The sequence below is a fragment of the Xenia sp. Carnegie-2017 genome, unplaced genomic scaffold, assembly GCF_021976095.1.
Source record: "Xenia sp. Carnegie-2017 unplaced genomic scaffold, XeniaSp_v1 HiC_scaffold_4, whole genome shotgun sequence".
Lineage (NCBI taxonomy): Eukaryota > Metazoa > Cnidaria > Anthozoa > Malacalcyonacea > Xeniidae > Xenia > Xenia sp. Carnegie-2017.
This window is the reverse complement of record NW_025813504.1, coordinates 6,668,350-6,682,584: the sequence shown is the minus strand read 5'-3', so window position 1 is coordinate 6,682,584 and position 14,235 is coordinate 6,668,350. Positions and strand designations below refer to the sequence as shown.

General features: G+C 33.3%; 1 protein-coding gene across 1 annotated transcript; it reads left to right on the top strand.

Moving 5' to 3' along the window:
• The first annotated feature begins 2,061 nt into the window (after positions 1-2,061).
• On the top strand, positions 2,062-11,273 carry LOC124455797 (retinol dehydrogenase 8-like). The gene is made up of 3 exons (XM_047006418.1): positions 2,062-2,422; positions 5,705-5,978; positions 10,718-11,273. The coding sequence occupies exons 1-3, from the start codon at positions 2,164-2,166 to the stop codon at positions 11,031-11,033; spliced, it is 849 nt and encodes a 282-aa protein (XP_046862374.1). The 5' UTR covers positions 2,062-2,163; the 3' UTR covers positions 11,034-11,273.
• The last annotated feature ends 2,962 nt before the right edge of the window (positions 11,274-14,235 follow it).

The following is a 14,235-nucleotide window of genomic DNA, read 5'->3' as shown; positions in this document are numbered from 1 at the left end:
GATAGTAATGTGCTGAATAATTGAAATAAGGCTGAATAATGATAGAAAATATGCTACATAATTGAAATAAAGCTGAATAATAATAAAAAATGCAGTGAATAATTGAAAACAGGAAGGTTAATAATATTTAATTTACTACATATAATGTTTAAAAATAAGAATAATTACATTTAGTGTAATTTTGGCGGATATGGCACCCCATAGAAATTTCGCACAACACCGCTTGAACATTTCAGAAAAAACGGCGGCTCGTTAGTCAGCACAATGGCAATAAACCAATCAAGAGACAGATTTTAGTTTCCAAATTCAGCACAATTTTAGGCGTGCTGATTCTGTGCGGGTTCGCTATGGGTATTTCTCCCGCAAGTGAATTATAAGTATTTTTAGCCAATTGATCCCTTAATCCCATGCTTAATCCAGGTCTTGGAAACAATAACATTGCTCAGTGAATACATGTTGTTGCACATGATACGAACTTTTGTTCCGTTGGTATTACAAAATTAGAAAATACATCCCTCGATCCAGATCAATTGTCAAGATGATAAAACGAAGGCTTTTGTTGAAATTTTTTTGAGTAATTTTCGAAAACATTTTCCCAACCCTCAAACATCTGATGAATGCGCTGAGTATATCATGAAAGCGATCACGAACGAAAATCCTTATCCTCGCTATCTTAATTACTTTGAAAATCTTTCGAGAAACTGCTCGGGCAAAGTATCGTGACCTTACTGGAAATATTCCATTTGAAAATAGTAAAAAACCTTTCTTAAAAGGTTTCTTCTTTTTAGTCCACGTTTTGTCGTCACTGGCGGATTGTTGGTTTTATATTTACTTCCGAAACTTGCATTTTTTTCTTCTTTGCAGTAGCCGTTTCAGTTTGTTTCTCACTTTGTATTCCAGTTACACGTTTCATGCTTATCCACATCCAATGATGCATGGTCGTTATTTTTGACTTTGCAGGAGTTTGTTCATTTAAGGTTTAACAAAGATAAGCAAACAATATAGGCATTTGAAACCCAACTGAAATTTTTCTCGAGGATTCAATTATTGATATACATAACCAGAACAGCGCTGACATTAAAACTCGGGAATAATCTCATGAATCCTTTGCCATTTGATATTACTATTGACATATATATGATGGGTATGTCAATATGACTGTTTATTGCATCGTCTTTACTATACCAAGATTCTTTGAATTCGCGTGGGTGTTTTTTCTGTGCGCGTCCGACTACTTTAGTTTCTGTCCAGTGGAATACGTGCAAGATTATTTACGTGAATATGTTTTGCCTTTAGCTAGCTCGGTCTCGCCGTTTAATGGCGTTTTTGTGTTCTGTGAGTCTTGTTTCAATTTTCTTTAATGTTTGTCCTATGTTTGTCCTTGTGTTTCGAGGTGCTGCATGACAGCTTCTGAGTTGAAGGTGGATAGTGGTGACCCCATTGGTGTGCCTGGAATTTGTCTGTAGTATGAGTTTTGGTAGGAGAATTCAGTGGAGAGGCGAAGGTTGAGTAAGTCTAGGATGTCATTTTTGTTTAGTTGTGTCATAGACTGCCAAGACTTATTATTTTTGAGTAGTTCGTTTGTTATTTTTTTTGCTATGTCTAATGGTATGGATGTAAAGAGTGATGTTACAACGTAGGATATTAGGGCTTTATCTGGTCGTAGTTTGATGTTGTCAATGTTGGCGAGGAAAGTGGTGGCGTTTTGATGGTGCGAGATGAATTTTTGACTGTTGGATGGAGAATATTAGACAGACATTTTGATAGTTCATATATAGGTGTCTTGGAATAGACAAGATCAGCGAAGCGGGTTGTTTTCTTTGTGGATTTTTGGTAGTCCGTATTGGATTATATATATTAATACATTACAGCTTGAATTGTTTTGGGGGGAGTAACAATTTTAAAGTAGCAATTAAGCTCACGTTAACTATGGAAACTGCCTCTAATCACCGCATGTCATACAGAATACGAATACAGGCTGAAAAAGTGTATTTGATGGGCCTGGCAGATCTGCTGGGTTTGGTCAGATTTGATTTGTAGCTTTGGCCTCACGCTGATTGAAATCAGGCCACTTTTAAAGTGGCATTACAAAGTACAACCTCACATCCTAAATACTCTTGTAGTTGTAGAAAAACCTGAGGCCAAAACCACAAAAACGTTGAAATGTCTAAAGAAATTGTTCTCATTACTGGAACATCATCCGGTGTAGGGTTATCGACGGCTGAATTGCTTGCTAAACAAACTAGTACGAAATTTAAAGTGTACGCATCAATGAGAAATACGAGCAAGAAAGATGCGTTTTTAGAGAAAACTGCTGGATGTAGCAATATTGTTGTAATCGAACTGGATGTCTGTTCAGAAGATTCTGTTAACGCTGCTGTAACACAGATATTGAAAAAGGAGGGCAAAATCGACGTATTAGGTGCGTTAACGATACATTATACCTTGTCAAATCACGAGTAACTTTCGTGATTCTTGCTCATTATAGTTATTTAGTACCAAATCAACTAAGCAATTTGTTAATTTTTTAATACACATTACAATAATAAGACAGTATTAGACTGCTTAGTCTTTAACATAAAGCGAAAATTAATATGTAGTTAATAACATAATTAATATAATTATGATTGCAATTGGACATTGGCAACGAAAATTTTTATGGTATATTTTTAAACCTTTGTGATGTCTAACAACTAAAATAGCAAATTTTTTTTCAAAAATATTTTGTTGCTGAGATATTTGCAGCAAAAGTTTTATAAATTTCGCCATCTTGGATAAAATTTTGATAAAATTATCTCGAGCGGTAGTGAGGTCTTGGCTGGTGAGCAGTCAAAACAACAATACTATATACTTTGTGATTGACTGCGTTACAACACATTTAAAGCATATTTTACCGGTTTTTTGCTGTAATGGATGACATACACGAAAATCAACCGGGTGAGGTTCTGTCCTATCAATATGAACCTGAAGTGAAGGAATTGCACGAAATGTTCAGTGTACAAAACACGCTTATTGTTGTCTGGGCTTACACTTGGTATGTCGCGAAAGCCTAGTTGTAAGATCTGCTAAAATAAACATTTCTACGTCTTATAACGACTAAATAATGGAAAAGTATATACGCGTGGTAAACTACACAACTTTTGTTAATCTTAACAACCGCCGACTGTTGTTTTTGTTTTAAAATTCCAGGGAACAAATGTGCTATATATTATTATAAAACTATTATTTTATATTGTTTCATTCAGTTGATATCAGCCAAAGACGTCAGTACTGTATTCCGGCATAATTTAGCATAAGGCTTTTTTTCAAAAATGGCGGATACGGATTCAACTTTATGTCAAATTTTCTCGACATCAAAAATAAAAGAGACACGAAAACACGAAATTAACTATTCCATAGCTATCTATGATAAACGTATGAAAAAAAATCCATTGCCATTGTCTTTTAATCTTCACAAACTATTATTTGTTCATAATGAGAAAAATGTCTACAAATGATATTGATTGAGCCATCCTTGTAGGAGGCAATAATTTTAAGTACAAACTATTTTACGTTTTTTTGTAAATGATCCAGATGATATATTTTTACATCGTGTGTGACAATTTTTGAACATATTTGTATATTTGTTGTAATTTGTGATTTATGTAGGAATTCTTATGCTGTAGTTACTGATTGCTTACCAGAAAGCTAAAACTTCTTGTAGATTTTTCCATACCTAATCATAAATTAATTTATCGATTATGTGCACACTCCTTAGTTGTTACCAGTCTATTAATTTAGCAATTGGTTACAAATTTTGGTACACCATATGTGTTTGTTAGATATTCAATCATTTTGAAGTGATGAAAAAAATGTGAAATATTTACTAATAACAAATCCTAGAAATAATTTAATTGAAATTCTTCCACTCTGCAAAGCTTTATTTTTGTTCATAAAAATGAAAATTTGGCTTTTATTCCATTCATTCTGTTTGTGTGATCAAGAAAGAACTAATCATTGTCGATCAGTTTTGAATTTCTTAATTCTATAATGAAAAGTATAACCTATTAATAAAATACAACCATTATTCTGAAATACAAGTTCAAAAACTCAACTGGATATTTATAATAAAATACAAAGTTGTATCAAAATTTGTAATTTTAGGTAACACAAAGTAATCATTGTTTTTTATGTAGATAATTATTTTGATATAATTATAGCATTGCGTGATTAAGATTAATAGAGATACCTTAAAGGCTTTCTCTGGCTTTTTGTCCAAAACTCTACCACTACCAAATATGTACCAGCTTCTTGGACAAATAATATAAAAAGAATGAAGCTCCTTTGAAATGCTACCTTTAATAAGCATTTTTTGGACTATTCAACTTCTTGGAATATCAAACATCCCTAGTAATTATTATTAAAAGTTGGCATCAAATATTTTCAAGAGTAATTTCATTTGCTGAACATAAAAGAAAATAAAAAAATGATGTCACACAATACTGTGATATCATTAAAACAAGAAATACAAAGAAATAAATGTTTTTCAACGATTTTCACCTAAATGTGATCACATAACAATAGACATTATTGTTTGTGTCACAAAATCTTAACAATGAACATGTGATTGTTCATTGTAACAGTAAAAGTTTAAAGAGTTGCATTGGAAATTGCAAATTTGCAAGGGATAGAGGTCTGTGACATGATTGGCTTTTGGCTCTACCTGCAGGAATATATTTACGAAGTTATTTCATTGCAAACAAAAATCGCCTTTTTCTAAAAGCCTTTCATATAAGACAAAGTTAAACACAATAATAAATTAATGCGCAATTTTTCTTGTCCTGAAGAGAATTATCACCTGCCAATGTTTGTTTTCGGGCCAAAGAATTAAGAATGCTCCCTACAGTTTCTATGCAGGGGACTAGTGACAATTCGTATGCGCATATTGTGCTTGTGTCGAGTGGATTTTTTTATATAAACGCCTGGCGACTTTATTGAAGATTTTTTCGTTTTTTCTTCGGTAAAATTTGATAAAAGTTCGTGTGGATGTTTATTACTACAAAAATATAACATACGCGAATTAGAACAAAATTTACTAATAAATTTTCATGTAGACGAAATTTTCAAGCATCTCAGAAAATTATATATAGAATTCCTTCAATGTTAAACATAATGCTTCTTGAGTGAATAACTATAGTCAGAAAAATTCACTGAACGAAAAAAAAAGGATACGATCAATTCTTTCAAAACTAGGGAATAAAAGCGTTAAAGAAAATGAGACATGTTTGCCATAACAACGCAAACAGTTATCCTATTCAAAAGCATCTGTAAACTTTACAGGCATTCTTCAATATTTCCGCACAGTTCATATTTCTAAAGTTTGAGTGTGTTTGATCAAAAAATAATGTTGTAAGTGGAAGCTGCCAGAAACAACCGAATGTCGGACTCCTTGAGCACTTTTCAATTTTTATAAATATAAATTTTGTGATGTATAATTTAGTTTTAATGCTTATAATTTGCAAGTTTTGTCTATAGCCACTTGTTTGCAGAAGATTGTCCAGGTTACTGGAGTCCTAAGAAGGACCATTCCAGTCTTAGTAGTGACTGACGTTTTGACAACCTAACATTCAAAACGAACACAAACAGTATTTCTTTGTATTATCCTAACAAAAAAATTCAACAATACTTTTGTAGTCAAACAATTTAAGAAATTTGTCCATTTTAGTGAACAATGCTGGCACCACCCTTCCATCTGCCATTGAATCTCATCCTTGGGAGAGCATCGAGAACATATACAATACTAACGTCTTTGGTGTGCTGCGCATGATACGAGCTGTTGTTCCGTCAATGAAAAAGAATAAGAAAGGTCGTATTATAAACATCAGTTCAATTTTAGGATTATGTGCAATGCCGTTTGTTAGTGTGTATTCTTCAACAAAATATGCTGTGGAAGGAATTACTGATTCGTTGGCTGCCGAGCTTGTCTCTTTCAATATACAGTAAGTTTGAGCTTGCTCAATTTTCTAAAACTTGTCAGTGATTTTTGTCGACGATCCCTCCTCGCCATTATCAACGAAGTATTTATTTTCGCAAAAGAATATATACAAAAATTGAGGGTGAGTCTTTAGAAATTATGAGAAGCTTGGGTGGCATTTCCTTAAAAAAAGTGCAATAATTGTCGGAAAAATATCATACTAGAAAGAAGCTGGAAAAAATAACATAAAAAGTCATCCGCAGTGCTTTTTAAATTCACGATTTTATACATCAAAATTTGTTTTTATTCGTTCATTAGTCACGCCACTTTACTCATACCACACCACTCTTAAAGCTATCGAGCTAATAATCATTTATTAGTTAATCAATTGTTTAGTTAAAGTGCTACACTGGCCAATTTGACCCCCTCTTTTTCTAAGCCAATCTTATAGACGTCAATGTGCTGAACACGAAACTGAAAACAGAATTTCATTTAATTTTTCCAAACCGATTATACAGTTCCCCATAGTAACGATTCTTAGCACTCCCGGTGTGAATTTTTGAGATGAGCCTTGTGACGTCATATCATTGTGTTTCTGGTGATCCTAACTTATCGATTTACACTAATATTCGTCATACGCAATGTAAAGTTTCCTAAAGCATATGCAGGCACCCAAAGTTTGCTCATAAACAGAGAAATGGAATGGCAGCTTAAAACTTCGAACCCTTTCGCTTTTTGACGATTTTTTCCTTTATGTACATGGGATCCTTGCCTAATCACTCAATATGTGTCATTTGAAAACAGCGGAAGGCTGCATTTCCTTATGAAGTCAAGGCAATTAAGAGAACCCAGTCAAACGTAGAAAGGTTATCTTGAGATATGAACTTGTGGATGTGTTTTGTTTATTCATACCTCTCCTCTATACTTTTATTAAACAGTTAATTTATCCTCGCAAGTCTCTATCAGTTGTAAAATTGAACTGTATTCCTGGATAATAGATGAGCGTGGTGAAAGAAAAAGAGAAAAAGTTATCGCTATAAAATTATTAGAGTGAGCCATCAGGCTAATAACACACAACAGTTAGTGAACAAGAACTACAAGTGATCTATGAATTGATATAATCATCTGCAATACCTTTATAAAGTTCAGGAAACATCCTGCCGGAAATATAATGACTGCATTTGATATTTGAATGTTGGGTATCAATAAAAGTGAAGATATGCCAATGTAGTTTCAATAATTTCTTAGCATCAGAATATTAGTTACACATTTTGTATGGACCACAATTTTATCTTTATTGTTATCTTGTATACTTTATATTAAGCAACTTCATCAAACTAGATCTCAGCAAGCAAATACGTCTTAAGTCCAATTTTAACCAGTGGCGGCGGAAGATGTTTTGATTTGGGGGGGTGGGTGGGTGGCTGAATAACAAAAAAATGTCTTGTTAGAGGAGTGGCATTTTTGCTTTTTGTAGTTGCAGCTGTCGAACTTTTTTTGTTTCGGTCTCAGACTAGTGAAAAATATATTTATTCTAGACTGCGCCATATTGCCATATTTACGCCATGTTCTGATAACAAATTTCGCACGATTTTCTTCCTATCCTTAACTCACAGTACTTCAAGTAAATGAAAGTCTATAGGAGAAGCAAACTTTCAAAACGGCTGTCGATAACTAAGAAAACATCTATGTCAAGCCCCTCTTTGATTGGGGGAGTGGCTAAGCCCCCCCCATTTACTTGTTGGGGACTACAGCCTCTAATAGCGCGTTCAGACTGAGAGCCCCGGTACGGTGCTCAGGCATGGGCACCAATGTGAACGCAACATTTTGATGGTTCACGAGTCAAAGTGCCTGGGTCCGGGCACCAAGAAAATCGGATACTAATCCGAGTACGGTGCTCGGGCACAGCACGAATGAGAACGACAACCCCTGAGTAATGTGTGCAGAGAAGCACGTATTCATCACATTGGTTTTAAAACTTGTTTACAATGAAAACCATGAAGTTATAAATAACCAAGCTAGTGGGTACTACGTAGTGTGAACGGACTGCTGATTTGTTACCGAACCAGGGTATCGTACTCCTGCACTCAGTCTGAACGCGCTTTTAGCCCCTTTTCCGCCTCCTAACTTGTAATATAATTTCTACTTTCACTCCTGTAATTTAATACCTATGACTTGTAAAATTTGACATTTGTAATATTGCCTTAGCTATTAATGTACATAATGATTTGAGGGACGCCACACTTTGCACCTGTATATTATCCCAAAAGAGTTGATTCTCCAGTTCAGTAATGTCTGTATACAGAATATGGTTAATAGTTACTATATTCTCAGCAATCAACTCTGTGACAATTACAAGTTACAACAACACCGTTGGTCGAGACGTTATTGCAGAAAGCTTGCTGGTCAAGTGTTACAAATTTTCAAACTTGTCTTAATAATCGCAGTATCCAACATTAAGTAGAAGACCGGCAGAAGTAAGTTTGATTAATATTTATATTCATAATGGCTGTCAGCGAAATCAGTAATAAACTTCGTCGATGAACTTTATGACAATATTGTGTCCTTCCATGATTTATTAACCAATATTTGTATTGATAGTTATCTTTTTGATACTTTCGCCAAGTTTTGTGGAATAAAACCCGTTTTTCGACACTAATTTAACAATAAAGATGGTCCATGCTGACATTTGTTCATAATATTACAAAAACTTGCGAGGTGTGTACATCTTATTATGTCAAGAGCCATTTGTAAAATTTCGCATCAGGGAGCGATTTTTAGTGTTAAAATCAAAAAACTGAGGCTGCGTTAACACTATACCGCAGTCGCCGATCACGACATCTTTATTTGCTTTAAAGGGTTAACCGTTCGGAGTAAAAGCTTATTAAGCTCATAGATTTAGTCTATTTGATTGTGTTTCTAACGTTGAACAATTTCACTGCCTTTTAATTTAAAGAATATTCAATCTGCTACGATAGCAATCCTGTATAGTGTAAACAAGGCCTTATACTAAGTAAAAAATAATCAAACATACACCAAAATGTTTCTTAGAGCCTATGTTTTTCATTAGGCGAAAAAAAGATGGGTGAAACTTGACCAGAGTTGCACTTTAAAAAGGTCGAAAAAAATCTTAAAATTCTTCTTCTCAAAAATCAAAAAGATATATTTCGAAATCTACTTTTTAAAATGAATTTTCTGAAAATTTGTAGAGTAATTTTTTGAAAAATTGATAAAAATACTATATGATGTACTACACGACAGAAAACATAAGGCACCATTGTAAAGATATAATTTTCATAATTATACACTTAATGGGGTAGGGTTTTGTACTCGTATTGATCGTAAGGAATTGTAGATAATGTACTACGAAATATTTGGCGATTGCATGATGTGTCAACATAATATGTAAAAATTTGTTTTTAATTCACAGAGGGAAATAAATGTTTCGTAAGCTCAACGAAAGCAACCAAATTTGCGACATTAAATTCTTTCAACCGGAAAGTTTGTAAAATTGTATTCTTATTATTGTCCTTGTTGATTAGTCCGTGTTGTTATCCGTGTAAATTTTATCCTAAATCCAGATCGCCCAAAATAAACTAACCCGGTTTCAACCCAAACTAATCCAGATTAGTTTTTGCCATGTAAATTAGGCTCTACTTTGTATCAGCGTATAGTTAGTTGTTTTTATTTGTAATGAATGATGGACTCATACGCGCAAACTTTTGGCGTAAGTTTTATAGTATTTCTAATTAATTGTTCCAGCAAAAGTGTAAAGATATGCTTGCAAAATTTAGTGTCAGTGGTGGCAGATAAAATCTTCTTGTTAAAAAAGCAACAAGTGACTACTTTAATGAACGTTTTGACAATAAACTCTTGTGCTCTTGAGTTTTGGCATTAAATCCACGCCTCGTTGTTGCCCTCTACTTTTTCGTGAGCATTTATGAAACATTGTTTCTTAGCCACAAAACACATTGTTTCCTTGGAGTGCAGTTAAAAGTTATAAGTACCTTACAAAGTATTCAGAAAGCATTTACTGCACTTAGTTGAGTCAATTTTATAGTTTGTATTCATTAACGCGAATACATATTTTTATAGCGATCGGAATCGTTGTAAGCTGTTGGGAAATGGGCTCGTAACCAAACTTCTAAAAACTCAAAATTAAGTTGAACTGGCATTCATCGTAATTTTAAGTGTTTATAAAAAATGCATGATGTCACGAATCATTATTGTGACAGGAAAATATGAGGTATAGCGCCGTAAAACTTTATTTAACAAGATGAATGATCATGAAAGTAGGCAACTAAAAATTGCATTAACTTTTTACTGACTCCTGTACAAAACAAAATAGCAAGTATTGAGTATTATTTTATTTTTATATTCCATTTCATCACTTGTATAATTTTTTATTAAACTTTTTCTGTCTATATATGTCCAATAAATTACCTTTTCAAGCTTTGAAGATTCATCGGGCAATTCTATGGCCACGCCCTTTATGTCGGGCAAAATAGCACGCCACCCCCGAAAGTTTCAACTCAAGTTTTGGACCTGTCTTGGTTATAGAGCTGTCCTGAAACGGATTTTGGTTTTAGTATTGATAGGTTTTTCAAAAGCGGTCATTTGAGTCTAAAAATGATAACCGCTAAGAATGTCGAAGCCTGATTTAATAATAACAGTTCACTCCTATCCAGGCTTACACAAACCTGGATAAACCACATCTAGAACCATATACTCGAAATTTTAGTGACAAAGGGTTTTTTGTTTTAGAATGATAGCTGTTGAACCCGGCCCAGTATTAACACCACTGTTAATAAATTCATTCCTTGATCCTGACCAATTGTCAAACGACGATGAAACGAAGGCATTGATTCAAAAAGTCTACAGCAACGTTGGAAAACAAATGCCATCATCCAGCCATCAAACAACAGACGAATGCGCTGAGTATATCATTAAAGCGATAATGGACGAGAATCCAAATCCTCGTTATCTCACTTATAAAGATTTTGAAGAAATTTGTCGAGCAAAATATTGTGACCTGACTGGCAAAATTCCATTTGAAATTAGCAAAAAACTTTTAGAATAATTCATTTTACAAAACATTGTTTTCAGCAGACTTAATCTCTTTTAAAAGGCTTTATTTTGTAGAAAATTTTATTACAAGTAAACTTGTGCTTTCAGGGATATTAGGGATTATTATTGACAATTGCACTTTTTAATATTTACGCATGAACAGCCTTGCAATCAACCAAACAAAGTAAAGAATTAAGTAAATTATTAGTAAATAAATCATCACCATGTTGAAAATGAGATCTTAGATTATGGAGAGTGTTAGAAAACTTCATACTACTGGTTAGAAATCAATAGGCATTACACAAGGAAGAATATCACGTAACAGTACTTACAAAATTAAAACAAGACGCGTGCAGTGATTGGTCAATAGCTGTGTTTGTTTTCGCCTGCAAACCGATCTGAACTGAACCGATCACATCAATCATATTATAAATGAGTATGTGAAAATCAATTATGAGTATCTTATAAAAGAAAACGGCAAGCGTTAACGTTTATTTTAAATTTGTCTGTTTTGCAGTCTCTCAATCAGGGGCATGCATCGACCTTCGATCTTGGGCTTGCACTGATCTGCTCTCGATTTCTCCCAAAGTTCTCACAAAAAATACATTATTTATTTCCTAGATAAAAATAAATCTGAGGTGCGTACACAAGAGCAGCCAATTAAAAATCTTATCTTATCATCTCATATCATATAATATATTATGTTATAATTATATGTATCATATATATCATCGTAACATGCTTTATTTGTCCACAGTAAAATGCTGTACGTTCGTCTTAGTTTTATGCAATTTATATCAAAAGTATTGCTTACTATTGCATTGTTCAGAAAGTGAAGATAGCAAGTAACAACAAGGGCGGAACAAGCGGTTATCAAATTAGTAACACAACGTAAAAATTGTAAAATTTAAAGAAAACTGAAAATCTTTTCCGTCACTTTTCCTTGCAAGTAATAACAGGCCAGCACCATTACAATATAGAGCGCAATTAATATTCAGTGCATTAGCCAAAGGCTTTGAAAGCTTTCAAAAGTTGTGGGTGTTCCATGTTCGCCACTCATAAGGAAAGAAACTCAAAATAGTAACGAAATCAATGGAATTTCATTTTTTCCACTGCACATGCAACGGCTACTAGTCCTGCCTTCAGATAACCACTTACGGTTATACTTCTACTCTGCAGGTAACTTTTTAATTCTGGCAGTTTCATAGCTTTGAATTTCTCTTCACGTAACGTTTCTTCCATTTAAGCGCTTATATTTTGAAATAAAGAAATGTTAAAATTTATTTTGCAAGAGAGCGAAACATATTTCAATTTCATATAGCAAATTAGTAATTGTTATGACTTCCGCCATGTTTATCCGAGTTTTTCACAGTGGTGTAATACATTTAAATGAGTTGCACGTTTCGTCGATGTTTAAACCATTTAATATTTCCTTGCTCTCGGCGCACGTTCAATATTTGAAAATTTGGTACACCTATCATAAACATTCAAAATAAGAAGATAGATTCTTGTGTGTCCTTCCTTTAAGGTACACCAACATTACAAAAATTGTGGTGTTTGGACACCCAGACACCCACGGCTTCGAAAGCTGTGTGTTTGTGGTGTTTGGACACCCAGACACCCACGGCTTCGAAAGCTTCGAAGGCTTCGAAAATTGTGGTGTTTTGGACACCCAGACACCCACGGCTTCGAAAGCAATTTTTCTCATTTACTACTGTAAATGAGAAAAATTGATTTCTAATGTTAATGTTTTAAAATTTAGGTAGCAGTTAAAAACTTACGGGCTTGCTTATTACGCATACGTATGACTGACAAACTCGTTGAAACTTATCGTATTTCGTCTATATTACCTAAATAAACTGTAGGGTCTGCGATGTAATTAATGAGCATTTTCGATCTTGCATGAGTGACGTTACTTTGTTGCTCTTATCTTTAGACCAATTATAGTTGCTTGTTAGCAAGTCTTTGATTAAAATTAACATAACAATTTTTACCACTGCCTTGATAAATTAAATATTTGCCTTGACAACATTTTATGTGGTTGAAGTTCTTGAATTTACTTATTGTTATTTTGCATTGCTTGAATTGTTGGGGGGAAGTTTGGGGAAGGTGTAAGCAACTATGATTAATCAAAGTAACTTTAAGCCCTAATTATCTTTATATCCTAAAAATATGAGTAAGGTAACAAACTCCTCTATTTTTTTGACAGCGATAAACCTTGAAATCGGCTTGTATTGTATCCTAAACAAAATAAGCTGACAGTAAATTGCATTGAGAATCAGTTAATCTCTCTGACTGATATTAATTTTATATTAATCAACCATAATTTGCGTTAGCTGTTAGTAATACTTACTGCTTTTTCAAACTTACAAAGTTTTTTCCATCTTGAAATGATTATAGGCTTTTGCAATTTTAATGCTGAAATTGCTTTTTAAACATGCAGGCTATTTTAAACAATGATGAGGAATAATAGTAATTGGCATTTCATAATATTGTGGGTCTTTCTTCAATTTAACAACAAAAATTCTCACATGTTAATATTTATAAACTTGTGTAAATAACCCTTTAGCCCAATTTGCTAAAGTTAAATCTTAGTTGGAAGTTGAAAAGTATATAAAAATATATTTAATGTTTTACTCTTTTGTAAAAGTTACGTTTTTTGTTATCTTTTTAGAGATATTATTTTGTTCCTCTATTATTATTAAGAACTCCACTCAAAATTTTGGCTTCTTGGTTTATGTTATTTTTTGTTAAGTTTGATTCAGTCTTTCTAAGTCAAGAAATTTTTCTTGATAATAAAATTTCTAATTATAATTCCCTTACACCATAATCAAGAGATTCTTTTCAATTTTTATGGGCTGTGTATGTCATATAATATTTTACAGTGCATAGGTCTTATTTGATAAATTACATACTGATATGAAAGCAGTTCTTTATTTTCATTATTTTTAAATGCAAAATGTGAACTACTAGACTAATATAGCCAAGAATTGTTATAATTACATTGTATTAAGTATGATGTCATCATGTGACGTCATGAATTCATGACTTAGGCCTGTTTTATACGTCGCATTTTACGTCGAATACATTCAACACAAATGATAATGAGGAATTTTATCTCATTTTCTTTTGTGTCTAATGCATTCGACGCATGGAAAGTGCGACTATGAAACAGGCCTAACTTATGAAAATTACTGGATCTCCCCCTGAATAAC

Bases quoted from the DNA above. Each gene is read 5' to 3' on its own strand.
- LOC124455797 (XM_047006418.1), top strand. From the start codon at position 2,164: ATGTCTAAAGAAATTGTTCTCATTACTGGAACATCATCCGGTGTAGGG. The intron at 2,423-5,704 runs GTGCGTTAACGA...TGTCCATTTTAG, and splicing joins GGGCAAAATCGACGTATTAG to TGAACAATGCTGGCACCACC. The intron at 5,979-10,717 runs GTAAGTTTGAGC...TTTTTGTTTTAG, and splicing joins CTTGTCTCTTTCAATATACA to AATGATAGCTGTTGAACCCG.